At 46.6% G+C, this 23,814-nt stretch overlaps 1 protein-coding gene across 1 annotated transcript; it reads right to left on the bottom strand.

Moving 5' to 3' along the window:
- Nucleotides 1-613: 613 nt before the first annotated feature.
- On the bottom strand, nucleotides 614-23,162 carry LOC104316038 (perilipin-3). Its single transcript, XM_069799306.1, has 9 exons — nucleotides 22,970-23,162; nucleotides 22,773-22,852; nucleotides 4,148-4,225; nucleotides 3,189-3,384; nucleotides 2,245-2,327; nucleotides 1,750-2,002; nucleotides 1,394-1,593; nucleotides 1,130-1,258; nucleotides 614-1,024 (listed from the first exon to the last, which is right to left on the bottom strand). Exons 1-9 carry the CDS (start codon nucleotides 23,160-23,162, stop codon nucleotides 614-616), a joined length of 1,623 nt encoding a protein of 540 aa, XP_069655407.1.
- Nucleotides 23,163-23,814: the final 652 nt, after the last annotated feature.

The following is a 23,814-nucleotide window of genomic DNA, read 5'->3' as shown; positions in this document are numbered from 1 at the left end:
CTAGCAGGGCTTGCCAGCTGTAATCCTTACTGTACCACTGACTGCTCATCAGTTCTTGCATTTCTGACTGCACTGTCCCAGCATCAAGGAACAAATTGGAAGAGTACAGCTCACATTGTTGAGCAATACTCACTCTTGCAGCCTTTCTCCAAGAGACACAAGAGACAGTAAGTGGTTTTGCATGCAGTAGTTTTATTTTAAGCAGTTATGACCTAGTACGAGCAGCTTGTAGGAAGACAATTCTTTACACTGTATACTAGCTGAGAGTTCAAGACCAACAGCAATCATTGTATTGAAATAGGCAGTGCCTACATACACTGATGAAGGACATGCCATAGACAGCTTTCTAGGGAGATGGGAGCATTGCAGAGCTTCACCTCTGTTCTTCTGGCCCAGAGCTCAGCCAGCATTCCTGAAGGCAACTACAAGTACTTAAGAGTGGCCCTGCTACTTCCACCACCTTCCTTAGAAGCTCCCAAGGATTTATTCACCAGTACTCAGTAATCATCCAAGATGTGACAGCTCCATCCTCAGCTGAGGAGCAGGGTTACATAAAGCTAAGACCAAGCACTCAGACTCATGTCAGGCAGGCCTGGGATCACAGCCTTATCCTTTACATGAGGGTGGTAAAGGCTTCATGATGCCCTGCTCCTGCTGTCTCGGCTTCCTTCTCCTGCAAGGGCTCATGCTCCTGGGAGGTTTCCTCCTCATCCTCCTCCCTGGGGGAGAAGGGTCCCACCAGCCAGGACAGAGGTGTGTTGTTTTTCAGGTAGTCCAGCAGCTCCTCCATGTACTCCTGGATCACAGCCAGCTTCCTCTGGCTCAGGACACTGCTGGACAAGTCCTGGAAGGAGTTTGCTGCTGAGAAAGAAGCATGAAGTTCCTCTATGGTACTGAGAGATTGTTTCACCTTATCCTGAAGGCTTGAGGGAAGTCCTTGAATTGCAGACACTATTTTACAGCAGGTGATCTGCAGCTGCTGTGTGATACTGCATGCCATGAGCAGGGCCAGAGACTCCATCTCCTGGGAGGAGGCAGGAAGGACAAGATCAGAGGAGCAAGTTACTTAAAAAAACAAAAAAATCAAGAGGATACCCAGAGACCATTGCTTCCCTCCCCAGGGAAGTACCTCTGCCTCTGCAGATGTTTTATCTCCACTCTCTTCGGAAGACATTTTACTCCAGTCCACCCACATCTGTTGCAGTTTCTCCTGCCCCTCCTGAACCTTTTGATTAAATCCTTGCTTAAACACTTCAATCTGTGGCAGGGGAAGATCAGAGTGTCAAGACAGACAGATCTTCTGGTGAACAGCACAGCTCTTTATCATAGCAAAGAAGATGAAACCAAGCCAACAATTTGGTCCCCTCCTTCCAGGAGACTGGGCTCTACCTACCAGTTCAATGATGCAGTGAAGCTGTGCAAGGGCCCCCTGCATGCCCTGCCAGACCTGCTTCACTTTGTCTGTTGAGCGCAGGTAGGCAAACAGGCGAAGTTCATCAGAGAGAGACCCCAACCTCACAAAGTACTGTCTCTTCTCCTGCTGCTGCTCCACAGATATTATGTCTGCACCTTCCTCAGATGCTGCCAGTTTGGCTGAGGAAAGAGACAGTATCTGTAAGTGGCTGACCAGAGATGTTTACCACACATAGTAAACAAGTATCAGGAGATCTCGGACTAGATAGCCTCCAGCACAGCACTTCCCATTAGTCCCTAGTTTGCCATACTAGTAATGACATACTGTTTACTTACCTAGTTCCTCATTTCCAATAGGGAGAGAGCTGTCTTCTGTTCTCCCCAGCACAGCTTCTGCTCTGCTTACAGCTGTCTGGCCCACTTTGGAGTCCATAACCATCCCCACACTGGTCACTGCAGATCTGGCAGCCTCCATACTGCTCTGAAGAGTCTCCTTAGTTACATCCACCACCTCTGTCACTTTGCTGCTCACAGCATCCTTCACATCAGCCACTCTCAATGATACCAGCTCTTTTGTGTCAGAGAGGATCTGTGGAAGAGGAGACTTATGTCAGATAAGTGATTGGGTCATGTAGTACACCACAATTCTGAATTGCACCAAGAGGACAATTAACACAGTGTCTGCTAAGTATTTATTCCTGTAGGAACTTGCACTATGCTCCTAGAGTAGTTTGTTCCTCACATGAGAGCCTACTTCACTGCCAGGTTTAGAAACCCTGCAAGAACTAGGTCCATCTGCCAGCTAGGGACAGCACAGTCTTTGATTCTTACCTGTTCCACTGGCTTTTGAAGGAGTGGGAGCTTTTCCTCTAGTTTATCCAAACCCTTGGAGGCATACTCACTTGCTGCAGCAACTGAAAAGAACAACAACAAAAAAAGTGTCAGAAGTTGGTTTTCTGCAATTCCATCTCAAGTTCTGCCTTCCTGAGCATGTTGCTCTGCAGGGAGCCTAGATGAAAGTCTCCATTCAGATCACCAGGCCAGGTGTGTTGTACACTGAATTTGTAGAGCTGCTTGTATTGGTCTCCTCATAGATCTGTTCACTTTGACAGCTGCCAATTTCCACTTGTACAGACATAGCCACCCACATGGGATCCCCTCCTGCAGCTTCTTGAGGTCTTGACTAAATAGATGCATAGCCCTCATCTCTGCCCAAGTCTCCACATCCCAAGGATCCAGGATCACATAGTTACTGACAGGAGGGGGATGCCCACTCTGGGCTTCGAGCAAACCCAGGCCCTGTCACATAGACTCTTTTATCAGACATTTTATCAGTATTAGGAATAGCCCCTCTCTCTCCAGGAGTTCAGAGCTTCTTCTCAGATGCCACAGTCATATTCTTTAAGGGCCATTGCAAACAGGACCTTTAGAGGTAACAGTCCTCCAAGAGGAAGCTTTTTCCTGTAGTCACCATGAGCTTGTAAGAATCCAACTATAAGCACCTGCCACCTAATACTTTGGACTTTGCAATATCAGTTTTAGGGAAGTCAACATCAGAGTTAAGTCCTTGCCCTCCAGGGAGCAACCCTCCATCACACTACTTGGACTAGGACTCAGTTTTTAGCCTTACTTGTAAGCCAGGAGTTTTGTAAGCTATCCTTTTAGTATGGTGATGGAGAGGTACATTTCCACATCCTAGGACTCCTTCCAGAGCTGGAAAGAGCCAGACAGTCCCTCACAGGCAGGTGCAAACCTGCCCTTCCACAGGGGATTACCATGAGGCTCCAGTGTAGTCAGAACTGGCTGCGCACAGCTGGCTGTGGCTTCGGTCACACTCTTCACTCCTTTCTCTGCTGCATCACACAGAGATCTGATGTAGGGGTGGCTCTCCTTAGTGGAGGCATAAGCTGTAGAAACTATGTCACAGGCAGAGCTCACCAAGGTCAGGTTAGCCACCTGATTTACTGCATCCTAGAAGAGCAAGAGAAAAAAAAACCATGAAGCTTGCAAACATGATCCTGAGCTTCCTATGCAGTTTTGCCCCAAAACTCTCTGTTCAAGTCACCTAGTCTGGTTGAAGAGGCAAGGCTTGCCTTGCTTGGACACTTGCTTTAAAGTCTACAACTCAGTTGTGAAACAAGCTGTGGAGCATTGACACTTACAGCTGGTCCATTCTAGAAAGGTCTTCCTCTGGCACAACGCTACCCAAGAGACAGCTGAGTTTGTGGGCAACCTCAATACTTCTGTACCCATACCCAGCTCCAATTCATTTGGTATAGCTATTTAACAAGCTAATACCCTGGCAAAAACTCCATCAGACAGGATCAAGTTGATTTTAAATTGACAGACTTTATACTAGTCTTCAAGAAGCATGCTGCTGGTCATGGGAGTAAAGCAAGCACAACTGGTGTTAGGTCTGCTGAAAGATGGGAGCCTTTCCATAAAAGAATTGCCTGCAGCAAGCCAGGATCTTGACTACCAAGTGAGAGAAACATCTTTCCTAGCCAAGAACCAGGCTACTTTGCTTAGCCTAGGAGGTTACTTACAGGGTCGTCAGGCCTACTGTTTCAGCCATTCTGTCACCCATGTTTCCAAAGAAGCTGCAGGGCAAGCCCGAGCAGAGGAAACACTCCTCCCTTTGTGGAGGCTTCCCTCCCACCAGCCACAGCAGGACCACCACCTCATACCTGCATCTGGGAGCTGCCACTCCTTACACCTCACATGGAGCACCTACCTGCTGCTCCTCTTCCTTCACCTCCAGGGAGCTCTTGGCAGCTCTCTCTTTGTCAGGCATAGCAGAGGCCATTGCAGCTGAAATGCAAGTAGCACCATGGGTTTAGGAAAAGGCAAAGCAGCCAGTGAGCCTGCAAAGGGATTTCCCTTCGCAGGCGACACTTCCCTCCAACCTCATTAAAGGAAGAAGTTCTTCACTACCCATTAAGGGAAGACCCCCAAAATGGGCCTCTTCCCATTATGGAATGAAGGGATCTGTACTACTTGCAAAGCTACCTAGTATTTAGGTTTTGCATGGTTTATGCTAATCAGAGGAATGAGGAGAACAAAGTCTTTCCTCACCCAGGAGAGCTTTTGTCAGAGAGATCATAGTGCTTGTTATCAATATATTTAGAAGAGGCACTGGCTTAGAAAGTAACAGCAGAACTAGGAAAAAAGCAGCTCAAGAAGCTGCCCTACTGTTGTTAGCACACCACAACCAGAACCAGCTTTTCACTCAAAAACAGCACAGGCTGCATCTAACCTTTCAGGCAGGACCACAAGCAACCTTACATTAACTAAGATTAATCCCATTCCATAATTAAGCCAGGCAAGAAACATCTAAACATGAACCAGGAGTTCATAGAACAATTACAGCCTTAACACCTAAAAATTTCAGAACCGTACCTTTTTGCTCTGTCAGATACAAGCCAGAGACCAGCAAGAAAGAACCAGACAGAACAGCATACTCCATCATCCCCACTCTGCCTTTTTATACTGTCTGGGAAAGTGGGGGTAAGGAGGGACCCTCAGTGACTGACAGCTCTGTGAAGCAGCAGAAAGGAGCCAATCTCTGTCCTAGCCAATTAGAGGTGGGGTGGGGCAGAGATGGGCCCTGCTGTGGCTCGTTAATTACTCTGTAATCAGGCAGGTACACCTTGCCCTGTGTAGAGGAGCTCCCTTTGAAGGCCAGTGCTCCTGCAAAATGAGAGAGGCATTGCTGGCATGGACCATGTCCCCTTTATGACTTTGCCTCAGATCATACACCATCTGGAAATGGCAATTAGTTTTGTTTCTCTTTTTGATGGGAAACAATAACCAGAAAAGAAAAGCAAATAGAGTAAAACAAATCTGGAGAAAGACTTCACACCTAATGTGCGATTCCTATTGCTTTTATCTGCTAGTGCTTAATGTTTAATGACAGAAGTACCTGCTCAGCTCCTGCCTACTGTTAAAAGCACTGGAACTCAAGTTTCTCATCTTGAGGTCCCCAGAGAGCTTGGAGTCTCTACATCTTCTCCAAAGGCCATAAGGGTGAACAGCCCCTGCATAAGACTGATTAGTAGCCGGGTTAGACCCCTTCTGCTTGGGTTCAGCGTGTACTTTCAGGGGTGTTCTGACTCATGCCATCCCCCTCAGACAATCCACTTTCCTTCAAACACAATTGCACGACAGCCTGCTGATCTTTCCATGCATTTTGGGAATTGCAGCTTCTGTTCGTTCCTGAGCTGGGGGTGGAATTTGGACATCCAGCAGCCTGGGGGAGGGCCAGCCATGGTCCTTCCTCCTCAGCAGAACTTCACCTCATTGCAGAATGACTGTTTCAATTCACTGGGTCTCAGAACATGCAGGGACCTGCCTCGTGGTGGTGGGCACCATCAGCAGGAAGAGAGAAGCCAGCAGTCTGGATCCCGCAAGGACTTTCCCTGTGTGGAATCTGGTGACTTTAAAATACAGAACTCTTGGAAATGGCTCTTGTTTAATTAACAGAGGAGCAGTTATACTGAACTGTCCTCATTTTGGCTGGGATAGAGTTAATTTTCTTTCTAGTAGCTGGTTATGTCTTGGATTCAGTGTGAGAAGAACATTGATAACTGTCGTGGTTTAACCCCAGCCAGCAACTAAGCACCACGCAGCCGCTCACTCACTCCCCCCCCATCCAGTGGGATGGGGGAGAAAATCAGGAAAAGAAGTAAAACTCCTGGGTTGAGATAAGAACGATTTAATAGAACAGAAAAGAAGAGACTAATAATGATAATGATAACACTAATAAAATGACAACAGTAGTAATAAAAGGATTGAAATGTACAAATGATGCGCAGGGCAATTGCTCACCACCCGCCGACCGACACCCAGCCAGTCCCCGAGTGGCGAATCCCTGCCCCCCACTTCCCAGTTCCTAAACTAGATGGGACGTCACATGGTATGGAATACACTGTTGGCCAGTTTGGGTCAGGTGCCCTGGCTGGGCATGAGAAGCTGAAAAATCCTTGACTATAGACGAAACACTACTGAGCAACAGCTGAAAACATCAGTGTTATCAACATTCTTCACATACTGAACTCAAAACATAGCACTGCACCAGCTACTAGGAAGACAGTTAACTCTATCCCAGCTGAAACCAGGACAATAACACACTGATGTTTTCAGTTGTTGCTAAGCAGTGTTTATACTAAGTCAAGGATTTTTCAGCTTCTCATGCCCAGCCAGCAGGAAGGCTGGAGGGGCACAAGAAGTTGGGAGGGGACACAGTCACACAGCTGACCCAAAGTGGCCAAAGAGGTATTCCATACCGTGTGACATCATGCCCAGTATATAAACTGGGGGGAGCTGGCCTGGAGGGGATCACTGCTCGGGAACTAACTGGGCATCGGTCAGTGAGTGGTGATGCATTGTGCATCACTTGTTTTGTATATTCCAATCTTTTTATTAGTATTATTGTCATTTTATTATTGCCATTTTATTATATCTTTATTATTTCATTATTATTTTCCTCCTTTCTATCCTATTAAACTGTTCTTATCTCAACACACGAGTTTTACTTTTTTTTTTCCCGATTATCTCCCCCATCCCACTGGGTGGGGGGAAGTGAGCGAGCACCTGCATGGTGCTTAGTTGCTGGCTGGGGTTAAACCACGACATGAACAAGCCATTCCAGGAGCAGGGGGCTTCCCATGGATCTGTGTCTTGGTGCTGCTTTTCTCTAGTTTCTCTGATGATCAATGAAGAGTGAGTCGCACTGTGTGATTCTCTTCAGAGAGGCATTGCCATGGACCCCTCTACTCCTGGGCCACCTCTTTACCTGATTTTATTGGGATCTTGAGGCCCCTGATGTTTTGTTAAACCTGAAATCAACTGAGCAGTTCATACTTTACATGGGGGAAGGGAAAACCAATAGTCACACAAATGCACACAGAACATGGCTCTTTGACATACTAGGTTAAAGAGAAATAAGGGCACAGTGATGGGGACACTGCACTGATCAAGGACAAATCACTGACTTTCATTTGACAGTATTGGAAAGGACTGTCTCAAAAGAGCAACACTATCTCTCCAAAACACATGGATGAGTTTTCATGTCATCATGATTTGATGAGATCTTTCAAAAAGGAAAAAGTGAAATTCACTGTACGCTCCCAGGGCAGCCAGCCTGAGAAGACAACGCTGTCCATATGGTTGATGATTCAGGCAGTTACATGCAGTCCTGTTGGAAAGCTTCGAGTCGAGTGGTATGTTTCAGGTATCCTCTTAGTACCCTGATCCCGCTAAGGGTCACTGCTTTACTTCTATGAATGCATTGTCCAACATTTCAGCAAGACTGTTCTTGTGGGGGAGTTCAATGCTGAAGCTTTGCAGGATGAGTGTTGATGTGATTTCGCTTTGCTTGCAGGAGAACACATAAAGCATTTGTGTTACAGCCTGCATCTGAAGCCCCGGCTCCTTGAATACAGTGTTTGTCATTGCCTTCATTTAAAAAGAAAGTCAGAAGAAAAAAACTATGAGTAAGTGGCACCAGCATAACACCAGCTTGGATCTGCTCTGCTGTTACCTGCCAGAGGAATCTTATCTTAACAGCCAGTTTTCCCATGCAGGAAGCAGCCCTTTCCCTGCTCCAACAGCAGAGCAGACACCCCAAGGCAGCCTGTGTCCCACACCATCCCTTGCAACCCCTGACCCTCATGTGCACAGTGGGGGACAACGTGCAGAGCCCTAGGGAAACCCTCCATAGGAAGGAACCAGCACAACCCTCCAAAACCAAAGTCAGGTATTGTGAAATAGCCACAGAGAATGTGTTAGGTGCCTTCTCTTCATATGCATCTGGCAAATAAAACAAAGCAAACATGTTAGTCCTGGGCAGCATCCAGAGATAACCTACATACTTCCTCCCCAAACATCCCACATCTCCCAGCCAGACCTCGCAGGTTGGTATGATGGCACCTGGGCTGCAGGGACCTAGAGGCTGCCACTTTGCTGGGCTCATTCCTTGGGCAGAGGGTGCTGAGTTACATGTGCTGCATTCACGCTCCCTGCGAGCATGCCTGGGAGTGAAGAGCCCCAACAACCTGCCCCAGGTGCTGCCCAAGAGGGAATCTGCTGTTTGCTCAGAGGAAGCCCTCACAAGCACTCAGCATCAGTGCTGGGGTCCCAGGAGCAAAACAAGAAGTTTGACAGTGAAGATGCACTTGCTACAAGAGATGGTCCAAAGCTTATGGATGGTTCAGGTAGGAGCAGTTTAAGACAATATAATGCTGTCTCTGAGCCATCCTATTCCTCAGAGTGGCCTGCTGAGACCTTTATTTGGTGACATGAGAAGTCTCATTCCAGCTCATGGGACTCCCCCAGGCTCCCCCAGGACTTCCCTGGGCATGACCACAGGCATTTTTTGGTCCTGCTTAGTTACCTCAAGGCCCACATGCAGACAGAAGTAGCTCTGCACAGCTTACTATGGAAGATGTTATGGACACACCATATCACGCTATTTTGGTGATAAGAAGGAGGCTGGTGGCTGTTGGAATAGAGATGACCAAAGGCAGGATGGTTACACATCTCACCATTTTTGCAAAGCATGAGTGAAAAGCATCATAAGTAAGGTATCAGGCCCTGGAACAGTGGACAGACAAGTGTCAAACTGCCTTCATCCCCCCAGAGCCATATAAGGGTGGTCCACCAGGAGTGAGGCCAGAAATGGTAAATCACAAGAGTCTGGAAGTCCCTTATGACTGTGGTTGGTTTAACTATTTACTAAGCAAGTCCCTCTCTTTTGCTACAGAGCCTGAGTGTCTTTGTACTTACATAAATGCAAATAGACAGGCTAAATTGTGCTTGGCTGCACAATGTCTGACCTCTGGGAAGGCAGCATTTACCAGGCTCTGGACCCATGTGCACACCTGAGGGTCCCGTGTGCCCATGGCTCGCACCTCATCCCTGCTCTGGGGCAGCTGCAGATTTGGGCTTCTGCTCGCTCATCATGTGTCTAGAGGAGGGACGAGCCCAGTTGAAGCCCTGACAACAGTGAGGAGCACACAACGCCTTCATCTTTGCACCTGACACTACAGGTGGGACTAAGTGTGTGACACAGCAGCCTTCAGAGCAAACCATGCATTTGGGAGTGCCCAAAACTGCCATCTGAGGGAAGGGTTGGTGTCTCCAGCCATGTAAATAGCTGTGCTGGGAGCGCAGCAGGGAGACACGGCAGTGGGCATCAGGGCTGCAGCTCCCCACAGGGAGCATAGCCACCTGCCGTGAGTGTCATGGGGGACCCGTGCCGGGCAGCTGTGTGGCACACCAAGAAGAGCCTCAGATCTCAGCCAGGGCTTCATAGGCTTCAACAAATGTCTATCATTTGCATTCGGTCCCTCCTAGAGCTAGTGCTGGAACTAGGAGCCAACTTCAATGGCCTGCCTGCTGTGGGAAAGGTCGCAGCAGACGTGTTTGCCCGTGGTGGTGGCTGTTCCTGCCCTTGCGCACCAAGTTGATGGAAACCAGACTAATGTGGTGTGGAGCAACAAGTGTTGCTGGAAATGATGCTTGCACAGCCGGTTACAAAACGCGGTTCCTTTCAGCCCTGTCCTCAGCAGAACGCCAAGCGGGACTCCTGTTGCCAGAGCCAGATGAAGAAGATGGGAGATCTTTACATGGCAGAACAGTGGGGAGCAGGAAAAGCTAAACCAGGGAGGAAAACAGACTTCAGCCAGCCCTTTAAAAACACAAAACAGCTACCCTGATAATCCAAACAACTCAAATGTAACAAGAGATAAAAGCAAATCCTTCCTAATGAGATGACTGAAAATAAAACTGAAATTTCTATATCCTTTCTCCTTTGGCTCTAAAGCCTGCAAGGAAACCCAGGCAGTCCTTACCTTTTCCTGAGGCCACCCGCACTCCTAATGCACAGTGTGGGGTTTTGAGAGGAATAAATATTTGCTGAATATCTGCCGAACAAAACCTTAAAAGATACCTAGAAAAAAAATATTTGACTCTATGGTCCCAGACGGACACTCATTTGGTTGCTTCCATTTTGTCAGCAATAGCTATGGGCATGTGTAAAAGTGGTTTCATGTTCCTAGATAACATTATTGATAAGCAATAAGATTTTGGGTTATTTAAGGGGCACTTCATTTCTAAGTTTGTCTGAGGTGCCACAGTGCTTTGCAGACCAGGTTCTGTGTGTGTCTGTACCAGTTATCTACAGATCTCCTTATATCCCTGGATTCTGAACATTATGAGTAATTCAGTTGCTCTGATGATGGACACCAAGTACCAAAGATCCTAATTTTTACACTAAATATAAGGCATTAGCTGTAGTTTCTCAGCTGCATTTAATAGTAAACTCAGAAAAAGGAAAAATCCACTTTTGGATGGCCCTGGCTGCACAAAAATCACAGTATCATACAGTTTTCTGGATGATAAGCTTGGATGATTGTGAGGCTGCAAAATAAGCCTGTTGTAATGGCCATGAAACTGCTGGCAAGCATGATGCTGAAGGCTAATCCAGTAAATCTGGAGGTTCTGACATATTGTCTCTCATCAGAGCTCGCTATCACCATAATAGAGAACATGAGACCAATCAGAGTCTAAATCCCTCTGTATGCTCCCTTATGTCTTTTCTGCAAAAGAGGAAAAAAATCCTCCGAGTACAAACTGTCCTCCAGACAAGCCCTGAAGCAGTGGTAAATGTCATGTCAGAGGATCCATCGTCCCAGAACGCCTTAAGGAAGGAGCAGTGTTTGTGCCATTTGCCTTGAGGTCTATCTTTCTGGTTTGGACTGTGACAGCAGCATCCTGAAATATGTCATCCTCCTGCACAAGGAGCCATGCAGTGGCTCACACCACTTGCCTCTCATTGCTCCTCACATCCTCAGCTATGAATGCCACATGTGCAGCAGAGGCAGTAAGTATATCAGGGATGGAGCCCAGGCCAGGTCTTACAGTGTTGAGTAGAGGAGTTAGGGTGAGTCGGTCCTCCTGTTGACAGAGCTCCTGGTCAGGCTTTGGATGATCAGACTCATAATGGTTTGTCTCCTCGTACGGGGACAGAAAGGCCCTTGGTGTCTTGAGCTGTTCATGCAGTCTTCTCTGCCTGAAGTGAGTCTCCTGAGGATGGTTACATGAGAAACTGAATTTTGAACCTGTGGAAATGGGAGCTACCACTACCTCCAACCATATGCCAGAAGATAAACTTCATCGAGTTCATCAATACAGCAGAAGCCTTCAGAGGGCCCCAGACTCTCTCAGGAGAAGGGCTGCTCCTGCTGTCCCACACCCATCAGGTGCACCAAGGTGGGGAAAAATCCTGAAACCCTGCAGGTTTCCCAGAAAATAAAGAAACATTAATGTTTCTGTTCCTGTGCTGAGCTTGAGCTGCCATGCAGTAGAAAGTCAAGCAGTTAAATCTCCCTCTTAGCTGCCATCAGAGGGAAGAAGTACCAGTTACAAAGAGGCAGACGCATTGGCCTGACAGCACCTGAACCCCTGCACAAAACCATTCAAAACCATACTGACTTCCAAGGAACTGCTCCTATCCTCTCTTGCACCCTCTCTTTACTACTTGTTTTTCACAGCTCTTTTTGAAAGCAGAATGTTTTGCTAAGCCCCCTTGGCAGAAAAAAGCTCTCACAGAGGTAGAAAAGAGTGAGCAATTTTGTGTTATGGGTCTGCTGCTGTTAGTCACCAAAAGGCATGTCCTAGTGCTCTGTGTCACAGGGGGAACAGAGACTCTACCTGGAAATTGCTGTTCAGACTCTTTGTGGTATTGACTGAGCCTTTCTGTCTCAGGAAGATGTAATGAGTGTGATAGCTGTCAGCCTGTTGCAGAGCTTAGCATAATTGCCTTATAGCCAGGTTTCAACAACTGGGTAGTTATGGTGATAACTACCCCCATTGCCCTGGCCGAAGCTGTGTAGCACCCGTGTTTGTAAGGAAGATGAAGACGAACAGTCAAAACCAAAGGGAGACACTGGCAAAATCAAAGGGGGACTTTCTGATGCCTGGGATCGCCTCAGCCAAACTTATTGTCATTTAATAGGTAACAGGAAGGGGGAAGTAAAGGGGGACGGGAAGAGGTAGCTAAAATGGGGATTGGCTGTACCTTTTTCCCATAGTTTGCCCAATTAACACAGAGACTAAGAAAGCTGATGGTGGTGAACTGTGTTTTGGGTTTGTGTGGTAGGGTGGAAGCAGAGGAGGGGACTACAGGGGTGACTCCTGTGAGAAGCTGCTAGAAGCTTCCCCGGCTCCAAGTCAGACCTGTCGCTGGCCCAAGCCGACCCCATCAGTGACAGTGATAGCACCTCTGGGAGAACAGATTTAAGAGGGGGGACAGATAGTGAGTAGTGGGATTGGAATGTGAGAGGAACCCCTGGGCAGATACCGAAGTCAATGAAGAAGGAGCGGAGGAGGTGCACCGGAGGAGGTAGATGCCCCTGCAGCCCGTGGTGAGGCGGCAGGCTGTCCCCCCAGTCCATGGAGGGGAGCGGGGGAGCAGAAGCCCACCTGCAGCCCGGGGAGGAGCCCACGCCGGAGCAGGGGGGTGCCCCCCAAGATGGCCGGGACGCCATGGGAAAGCCCACACTGGAGCAATCCGTAACTGAAGGACTGCGGCCTGTGGAAGGGACCCACATTGGAGAATTTCATGGAGAGCTGTCTCCTATGGGAGGGACCCCACACTGGATCAGGGGAAGAGTGAGCAGTCCTCCCCCTGAGGAGGAAGGAGTGGCAGAGACAACGTGTGATGAACTGACCCCAATCCCCATTCCCCATCCCCCTGCACTACTGAGGGGGAGGAGGGAGACAGAAGTGGGAGTGGAGTTGAGCCGGGAAGGAGGGAGGGGTGGCGGGAAGGTGTTCTAAGGTTTGGGTTTACTTCCTAGTATCCTTGTTTTGTTTTGATTTGTAGTAAATTAAATTGATTTTGTTTCTCCCCCAAGTTGAGCCTGTCTTTTGCCCATGACCATAAGTGGTGAGTGATCCCTCCCTGTCCTTGTCTCAACCCACGAGCCTGCCTTTATATTTTCTCCTTATCCCACCAGGGCTGGGGCAGAGAAGTGAGCGAGTAGCTTCATGGTGCTTTGTTACCAGCTGGGTTTAAACCTCGACAACTGAAGCGGAGAATCCTTTGCTGCCTGCTCACTGATGATCAATGGGAAAACCTGTGCCAATCCCTCGGGCTGGAGTCAGCGGTACTGAGACTGCATCCAGCTCAGTAGCAGGCTGGTAAAATAGTCAGCACACTTGAGAATGGTTCCCCTGGAGGTAGACTAACTCTGAAGGACTGGACAACACCAAGCATGCAGCTCTCAGGAAGAGGTTGGCATTTTTTTAATGACAGCGTGGGTGGTGTTGGCCAAATGCAGGAATTGGTTGAGCAATATTTGGTCGTCAGAACTGAGCATCATCCATCAATAGGTACTATGAACTGTCCCAATCTGGGCTAGGAGAGGTCAACATGGCAACATTAATAGAGATCCAAAAATAGAGATCTTCTTCCCATCTGCTTTACCTTGGACCTGTTGAGTGTGTTGCAAGTGCTGGTAAATCCCTATAACTACAATTTCAAAGAGACTAGTAGGAGGACAGAGAGGTGAGCCTTGCTTGGGCAGGCTCCCTGGCCATTTCAACTTTTCCAAGGTATGAAAGATGGTAGGTTTTTTTCTTTTCCTAGTAAACTCATCTTAACCACACTGGACAAGGAAGAAAAACACACTGCATTACAACAGCTAAGCTAGAAATGAGCATCCTTCTAATGCTGCTGGATCAGCCTGGCCCTATTCTTCACACATGGCCAAACTCTGCACCAGATGGGCCTGTTCCTGGTAATAGTTCTGCTCATGGATTAGAGGGCTGAGATGGACCTGAGAGCTGGTCTGAGCTCAGCTGGGAAAGCCAGCACCCCTGAGAAGGAGATGGTGTGGTGCTCCAGTGAGCTGAGCGTCCCTGCACAGGCAGGGATGGCAGGTCAGGTTTGTCTGTGGGTTGGCAGCCAAGTGCTCAGCACTGCAGGTGGGTCCTCATCTGTGCCTCTCTGCAGCTAAAACCTTCTTGAGGTATGCATATTCGTGTGTGTGTATGTGGCTGGGGGGGGTGTCTTTCTTCCTATTCACTTCTGAGACCCCCTATTGTGAAGGAAAGACACTACCCAAGGTGGGGACAGGGAGAATACAGGTGCTGCTGTGCTGTGAAGGGCACAAGTTGAGTGTAAATCCTGTACAGAAGTTATGGGAGGTAACTTGTCCAACAGGTCCTGACAGTCTGCTCCAGTTGGTGCTAGAGAAATCAGTGAATCAACCAGCTCAGTTGATCTAAGAGGGTCACAACTAACAGTTTGTTCTGTCTTTGTATTACATGGCAAGCCTTTGCACCGGTTGCAAATGAATCGCTGTTTCTGTGCTCATTATTGCACTGATGTTTGAAGACCACAGAGCTATTGTGGAAGAGCAGGGCTCCAACCAAGGCAGAGGAGAGCCTGCGGGTGCTGTATCCATGACGACAGCTCCTTCCACTTTCAATCGTTTGACACCAATTAGAGATAGTCTTCCCAGTGCTAATGATGGGAATAGGGAGGCCGGAGCACTGGGCTGGACTTGGGGACTGTGGGACTCTATCCTCAGTTCTGCCAGCTGCCTGCAGGGTGACTTTCTCTGAGACTGTTGGGTTCTGTGTCTCAGCTTCTCCATCTTTAAAATGGTGATCATGATTTTGACCTTTTTCCACAACATGCTTTGTGATCTGCTGATGAAAAGTGCCAGATGAGAGCTAGGGATTACTGATAATAAACTCCATGCTTACCATCAGAAAGGCAGTTCCTGCTCAAGTCAAGCCACAGTCCCCTTAACCAGAGAAACAGAGTTTCTCTGTGCAGATCTGGCCAGCACCAGTTTCCAAGTCCTTGGATTTGCCATCCAGGAGGAGGAGGTGAGTTCAGTCTCTGATGTGGCAATGCTTATGCAGGAGCTCAACTTGAGCACATAGGCAGAGCTGTCAGGAGGACAAGCTGGGCTCCGCTGCTCATCAAATCTTGTTCCTCCTCCTGAGACCTGGGCAAACTCCATACAGCGACTGTATGAAATAGGTGCCTGTCCCCTGAGAAGATGCCACCAGCTTCCTGCCACCAGCATCCCTTTTAGCTGGACCAGGACCTCTAGGCAGGCTGGACCACTGGGCAGCTCCTAGCTGAAGCAGGCAATAGCGAGTTACCCATAGGAAACCATCCAAACCCCTCCGACAACACCCTTAGCTCAGAGACCTGTGCCTGACTAACTGTGCCCGGTTTCAGTGTGGAAAATGGATCTAGAGGACTTGCATGATGCATGTGCACAGCAGGGGTTATTGCTCTTCAACAAAGTAAAATAGGAGGTCTGGATGCCCCTGTGCTCTACAGCATACTTGCTTCGATTGTACTGGCCTCTTTCAATCATCTCTATATCATGTGATGAGCAGGTAACCTAGGCCAAATATCTGAAGAGGGTGCCCACTAAACTGTCAGAAACACCCCTCAGAAATATCATTTGAAGTCCCTTCCATAAAAAGAATCTGGAGCTTGAAATATGTGCAGAGCACAGAAAAATAGGCTCTAGCAGCACATTTTGAAAATCAGTGCTTTAGGCAATCTCCTTAGCAGCTTGTTAGATGTTTTATAAGTGTCCTTCCCAGCTCCAGAAGAAATAATAGTACTAATGATTGTGTCAGATACAAAATAATTTCACAGCCTTTTTTGTCTGCAAGCTTTCCAATTTCAATAAATCATGTGCCCTTCTATGCAGCTGAAGAAATCCAAAACCCATAGTACAGACAGCTTGGCTGGCAAAAAAAAAAAAAAAAAAAAATAGAGAGAGGACACCAGGGCCATCTTTTTCTGCATTAGTTCCAGCCAATACTTTGTTTGCCTTAGCGAGTCAGGCACTTGCTGAGCTGTGATACCTTCTCATTAGCACAGCTGAGCGCTCTCTGGGATCCCAGGAGAAGGTGTTAGTATTAAGCATGGAGAAGCATAATAAGGGAATTAGCACACACCTGCATGTTTCACTGGTCTGCAAAGTGGGCTGGTGTCCCTGAGAGAGTTGGTGAACATCCAAGCTCCCTCAAGGCTGGGGTCATGAGATAGTCACCCTGGCAGTGGAAGCTATGGCATGATAGATATCCCTTCAAGCAGAGAAACGATTTGCACATCTGACATATTGGGGGAGTGTTTTAACTAGTGAACTGTGGGAACTAGTAAGCTCCCTGCAAATACTCCTATGCTCAGGACAATTGTCCTTGTGGACATAACCACACCTGAATGATTGCATCAATCCACCAGGAAAAGCTTTCCTGCTAGTGACATCCTTGGGGACGGGTGAGATGAAGCAGGGCAGAAAGGACCTAAGTGCCTTTGTGCCTTCCACCCAACAACATATCAGTGAGAGTTTTACTTCTTTGATTTTAAAGATGGAATATCATATAGGGGAAGTAGCAAACTCATTTCACACTTGAAATAGTTGGTTTATTTGTAACAAAATAATTGCAGCCCAGGCTAGAGTTATTTGAAATACCCAGAAACAGACAGTAAAAATTCACATTTCCACAAGTCTTTTGAAACTCCCTGTTGAACTTTCACTGCAGGTGATGGGGGAAAGGACCCAGAAACAACTGTTTTTAAAACAAACAAAAAAAAAAAAAAAAAGTGCATTGAAAAGAGCAGAGGATAATGAATCTTCAGTGCTCAGTGCAGTTACAGACCATGAATAAATAACTTGCTAGATCAATCTTCCTATGTTGATTGCATTCATCTACTCTTTTTGTTCTGAATAATAGAAAACATCACTCCAGACTCTTGCAGAAAGTAGGCTAAGGCCAACAGCTCTCCAACACCACAGTTTGGGCCTCCAGTTGTCTGTAGAGCACTTGAGTGGGGTGATAGCCTCCTCTTCTGCTCCTCCTCCCTTGCAGGTGTTCCCTCCTGTTCGGTCCAGCTCCTTGCATATGGTGGTTCAGGCTCAGGTAGAGCTGTTCTGTCTACATTGCTGGATGAAGGAGGACTCACCCAAGCCCGCATAAGGAGAAACACGAGCATGTGTGCCCCTTGACCACATGCAGTCCCCAAACACTGGGGCTGATGAAGCAGGTTTACATCTCATGACTAATTGCAGATCCTGGCTGAGCTTTGTCTGGAATTTGTATGCTCTCCATCCAATTCTCTGGTACCTGCTAGACTCTGAGCTCACACAATGATCTTTCCATTAATTAGGATACTTACACTATCTTTTTTCTTATTCAGTTGCCTATTTTTTCACATTTTGTAAGAATTTAATTACCTTTGAAACCTCTTCCCTGCTCTGTAAGATCTGATTGAAATTTAGCCAATGGATTCAGAAACTACAGTGTAGGGACAATTTAAAAACCCAAAGGAGATAGTTACATAGTAATGTGAAATAATATATAATCCATTTGAGTTTAATTTATCCACAGCAGTTACAATTTTTCCCTATATGTTAACTGATGTAATTTTGAGAAATTTATTCCAATCCTGTATGTCCGCTCTTTTTTCATTGAGCTGCCTGAAATACCTGGCACCACCTGGTAGATGTTTCCCCTCAAGACCTGCCAGGGACCCCACACCAGGCAGAGCGGTAGCCTCAGCTCACAATCTTTTCAGTGTGTCTACAGAGTAAAAAAAGCAATTCAAACAAGAAACAAAAGGTCAGAAACCAAAAAGCATGTGATTAAATTTAAATTTTTGTGTGTGGATATTTAATCTCTTAATTGTTAAAGCTGTACCTGAACTCCCGGGCTTTGCCATAGAGATAAGTGAGAAACTCAAGTGTAAAGATCTTCTTTGGGACATCTTCATCTTCCACCCGTGTTTTTCCACTGCACTACTCTGTGTCTAAGCTTCGGGTCTTATCTTGCTTTTTCCCCCCGTTCGAGTTGTGATAAACCCCCATAAGGTCCCTGTTCCCTTCACCTATGGCCACTGTCTCAGGGGTTGGTGGGGAGCTGCCTCTCCCTCACATTGATCCATCATAGGCCATGGATAGTGTGAGCTTTTTCTTTCTGGTAGAAAAGGCTCCGAGTAACTGCATGCTGAGATTGATAAGAATGACTGGTTGGGGCAATTTGGTGTTTTGAATCCTCCTATATATTGTCCTTTTTGGAAAGCACCTGACCTTTAGCGTCCTTCTTCAAATTGTCTTCCTACTGTACCATTGACTAATCCCAAATGGATGTCTTTTTTCCACATAGCATGGCTTGAGGCTTTCATGGGAGAATGATGATGCAGAATACAGTCCTCAAGGTCTGAAAACATCATTTTATAGAGGAGAATCTGTGTCATACTTCTTGGCAGGGAGAGCACAGGGCGAGTATTACTAAGTACGTAGATAGGTCTGAATGAAGGTTGTCCATGGTCAGTTGAATTCTAGCCACCAAACATAAACACTGGGGCTTTAGACTTCCATAGAGTACTTGCAAAGTGTTGCCACCATTTAAGAGCAGTTGGTAGATTAATTTCACTGTGGTTCAATTTGCAGTTTAATGGCATCAAGGTTAGAATGGATTACAGCCATACATCTGGCCTCCAGCTTTAACTATGGTACTGGGTGTTATTCACTGAATTTCACAAACGTTTTAGGAGTATCACTGGTATACAAACAACATCCTATGCACTGTCCCAGTTATTTTGCATTTGAATTTCAGAACTGGTGGCCTGAGGGGCAAAGTAGTTTAAATGCTTAGTTTTGCAAATCAGCATCCAATCTTATGTTGCTACATGATGCCAGGCAATTATACGTGTAGAAATATTACGGGATAAGACTGATGCAATCAAAGGTAACTTGACTGTAACATTCACATATTTTTTTCCCCTTCTGTCAACAGTTTTTTTATTGCTTTTTTTTGTTTGGTTGGGGTTTTGATTGCGGAAGTTAATTTTAAAGATGTTACAGGAGAAACGTATGTGTCTACACTGTGGGGTGACCTACCTTTAAACTGATGCCTTCAACTATTAACAACAGTACGTTTTCCAGCAGCCCCATTTCAGACCCAATGTCCATGCTGCTGTGGCTTTGTGGCCATCCCTGCACCAGCAACCTCAAGGATGTCTGGCTCAGCTCTGCCTCTGGGAGGAGAAGGTACATTTTCCTCCTCCTGCTGTAAATCTCCTTTCTGAGTCATCCATGGAGGCTCATAGCTCCAGTGATGGTCATTGTGAGCCATGGCCAGGAACTTCTCTCCCTGCTTCCACGGCATTGCTGTTTCCTGTGGCAGACTTTTCTAGAAATCTCTAAATTTCAGGGAGACATGCTGTGGCTCTGTTCATAACTCACGACCTGCTGGTGTTTTATTCAACTGTGTGCTCTCAAGTAGCCTTTGTTTGCATTATTATCTGGAGCAGTGTGATATGACTGTCCTACTTTGCCTCTCATAAAAATAGCACAGAAATAAGGTTTGATCTCTTTCCAACCACAGGGATAATTGTGAGCTGTTTGCTTCCACGATCTTCCTAGTCAGTTGTTATAGTTATTTTAAAATGATTCTTTCAGAGCTTTTTTTTTTTGATGGGGTCACCAAGATTGGTGGTAAATCTTGATACACCTGTCAAAATACCTTTTTTTCACTGACAGAACATTTTGTATTAGATGTTGCAGCATTAGTGTATTTTAATATGTATCCCTTTCTTTTGCTGTTCTTTAAAGTAGTTTGGAGGATACAATTTTCAAATCTTTTATTGTAAATCTTTTTATAAAAGTGTCTCCATAGCTGCTTCTTTCTTTCTTTCTTTCTTTTTTTGAAATCAGGTTTCTTTCTGACAAGATCAGATCTGAAATCATTTGTTATTTTCCTTGCATTTTTCACTTCTGAAGTCAGGCGTTGCTTTTTACACAGTTTCTGTGGGTTTTTTGAGGCTTTTGTACTTCTTTTCTCCCCTTTTAATATTGATTCTAATGTTTGTCAGACAATTTTATTTCTGGTGTCTTTGTTCTCTGCTTTGTTTGATCTTTCCTATCGCTGCTTTCCTACAAGTATTCTAACTAAATTTTTTTAATTTCCAGATTATATATTTTCTCTAAGTACTGTTGACATGGAAGAAAAGCAGAAGAAACATTGTAGACTTTATGCTGGTTTGACAGTCTAATAAGAGATAGAAACAAACTACACACTGGAAAGGGGAAAGCAGCTCCTTATAAATCTTATAGGTTTCTTGTAATGGAAAGATAACATACCTGACAAATATGAGTGACTTCCAAAGGAGAACATCATCAAGCTGTGGATCCAGCCAAGCCAGCGAGGGAACATAAATTAGTTGCTTTATAAAGTGGATCTACTTCAAGAGAAGAAATGGAGCGACTTCCACCAGATTCTGACTGTCATTGGAAAGTGATATTGGGTGTATTCAGGTCTGGGTAGAGATGGATCTCTTCACTATATTTCCACAAGAATTCAGAAAGAGGGTCTTGTCATACACCAGGGTGAAAATCCAAGTACAATAATACAGTCACTGAACAGTGATGTGAAAAATTAACTAGCAGTTAGAAAAACTTATCCAGCTACCGGGGAAGGCTGGAATGAATCGTGCTCAGCTGCTGCTGTTTACATTTCTCATGCTCTGCTAATTTCTTCAATTTCTTACAACCCTCTTTGTTTTGGCTGTATCTTTTCTTGATGCCACTGCGCAGCCCAGCTGGGTTTCAGCTGTGCTGGGGGTGGAGAGAAGAGCCAAGAATTCATGGAGGGGCTCTCATAAGCCATTTCTGCTATACTATTTAATTCATGAAATCTGTATTTATGGTGTTGAAGTCTAACTGAGAGCTAGGACCGTGGTGTGCTGTGCTCATACGCACAATCCAAAGCAAGAAGTGAGAATGATGCATAAATCTTCCAGGTCGGGGGGGGGGGAGCAGCAAATGGGAGAAATGTCAGAAAACCGTGAGATACTGCTAATAAAACTACTCAGAATTGCTGGCGCATGGCAAGGGCCTTTGCAACATCCCAGCCAAACTGAGGCGTCAAGCTGGGGACAGCATCACATCCCATCAGTGAGCTGCAAGAGGTGCAGAGTGAGCTGACAGTGAAGGTGACAGCCTGGGAAATGCCCTGGAAGGGCATGAATTCAGGGTGGTTTGTATATGTTGACTCTAGAGTAGCAAAGCAAAAAAAGCTGCCCTCATTACAGTAATTACAGCCAGGAAAGGCATGCAACTTTTTTTCTTTTTTTCCAAAATACTGAACTTTCCCTCTGAAGATATTATTAGCAAAGCCATCCCTCACCACCACCTCTCCAGAGCCCACCTGGCTGGAGAACTGCTCATTTTAAACAATTGTCACCTCTGTCTGTAGTAAGGGGAAAGTCCCATGGGCCCAAAAGGAAAAACTGTGTAGCATTATAAGCTTTTAAAAGGAATACGTTTTCTGTGTAAGAAAACCAAGCTAGCCATGGAGAAATTGTTCCAAAGAGCAGGAACACTATGAGTCCTTTTCCTCCAAGAATCACTGTCACAGGTAACGCTTGCTATTGATCAGGCACAGCCTCAATCCCAACCTTTCCCATTTATGAGCATGTTTTAAGAACCTTATAACTCAGCTGTTGGGGACAGAACAAAGGATGGGAATGTGTAACACTTGGGAATTCTGATTAAAGATGCCACTTGCAAATGATGTCTTCTCTCAGACCAGGTACTTTGGCAAGCCTGGCCTGGCCCAGCCCTCCCTGAGGTCATATCTGAAAGCAAGAATAAATGTTGCACTCAACAAGTCCAAGGGAGTAGAAGTTCCCCCCCCCCCTCCTGTGACCTTCCCATTCTCTTTAGATGTGCTGGGGATACAAGGGAGAAGGGTCTATCTGCCTGTATGTGCTGAAACAACTGTTAGAGTTGCACAGCTTTTAATACGGATGAAGCCACACATAATTTATTCTCCCTCTTGTACAGAGCTGAACTAGCATAGGAGTGATTATATTGGCACAGGCATATCCACCAGCATGCTCCCAAGCCTGCTACAGTTAAGCTTTAGAATTAGAATTATTAAGTTTAGAAAGGACCTCTAAGATCATCAAGTCCAACCATCGACCCAATACCACCATGCCCACTAAACCATGTCCTGAAGTGTCATGTCTACGTGTTGTTTGAACACCTCCAGGGATGGTGTCTCCACCACTTCCCTGGGCAGCCTGTTCCAATGCCTGACAACCCCTTCAGTAAAGAATTTTTTTCTAATATCCAATCTAAACCTTCCCTGGTGTGCAACTTGAGGCCATTTCCTCTCATCTTATCATTTGTTACTTGGGAGAAGAGACCGACCCCCACCTCCCTACAACCTCCTTTCAGGTAGTTGTAGAGAGCAATAAGTTCTCCCCTCAGCCTCCTTTTCTCCAGGCTAAACAACCCCAGTTCCCTCACCTGCTCTTCATAAGACTTGTGCTCCAGGCCCTTCACCAACTTGGTTGCTCTTCTTTGGACACACTCCAGCACCTCAATGTCTTTCCTGTAGTGAGGGGCCCAAAACTGAACACAGTACTCAAGGTGTGGCCTCACCAGCGCCGAGTACAGGGGAACAATCACTTCCCTGCTTCTGCTGGCCACACTATTTCTGATACAGGCCAAGATGCCATTGGCCTTCTTGGCCACCTGGGCACACTGCTGGCTCATATTCAGCTGGCTGTCAGCCAGCATCCCCAGGCCCTTCTCTGCCAGGCAGCTTTCCAGCCACTCTTCCCCAAGCCTGTAGCGCTGCATGGGGTTGCTGTGACCAAAGTGCAGGACCCGGGACTTGGCCTTGTTGAACCTCATGCAATTGGCCTCGGCCTATCAATCTTCAGCCTGTCCAGATCCCTCTGTAGAGCCTTCCTACCCTCAAGCAGATCAACCCTGCCTCCCAACTTGGTGTTGTCTGCAAGCTTCATGTATATCGTTAGGGCTTGCTGGCCCTGTCTGTCCAAACTTGCTGGAAATCAAATTCCTGCTGCCCTCCAGCTCCTGGCTAGTCCCCTGCAGGCATCATCTCCCTGATCCTCCCCAAGGCATTCATCCCAATCCCGTGCAAACATCTGTCTGCCCTACCTGATGTCCCCAGTCAGGGCATCCCACTTGGGGGCTGCTCTGTCACATGCAGTTCCTGCTGGCAGTGCTGGGAGCATCTCTTCTCTTCCCAGGCCACCTGTGAACAGCCCCAGAGGATGGACAGGCTCCAGCTCTTCTGGGTTAATAGATGGGGAGAAGTGGGGTGTCTTCTTCTGCAAAGAAACCCCAATACCTGCACATGAAAGTTACTGGATGTGTAGAAATCCAGCATGCAGCAGCAAGAGTCCTCAGGAGCATGACCTACCAGGAGAGCTTTGAAGGCTGCTTAGTTTAGAGGAGAGATCAACAACAGACGTGACTGCAGCTTTCACACAAGGAACAGATTCCCACACAAGGGCTAGAGCAAAAACCAATGGGCTTA

This window comes from Haliaeetus albicilla, chromosome 2, assembly GCF_947461875.1.
Source record: "Haliaeetus albicilla chromosome 2, bHalAlb1.1, whole genome shotgun sequence".
In the NCBI taxonomy this organism is placed as follows: Eukaryota; Metazoa; Chordata; class Aves; order Accipitriformes; family Accipitridae; genus Haliaeetus; species Haliaeetus albicilla.
This window is presented reverse-complemented; position numbering and strand designations above follow the sequence as displayed.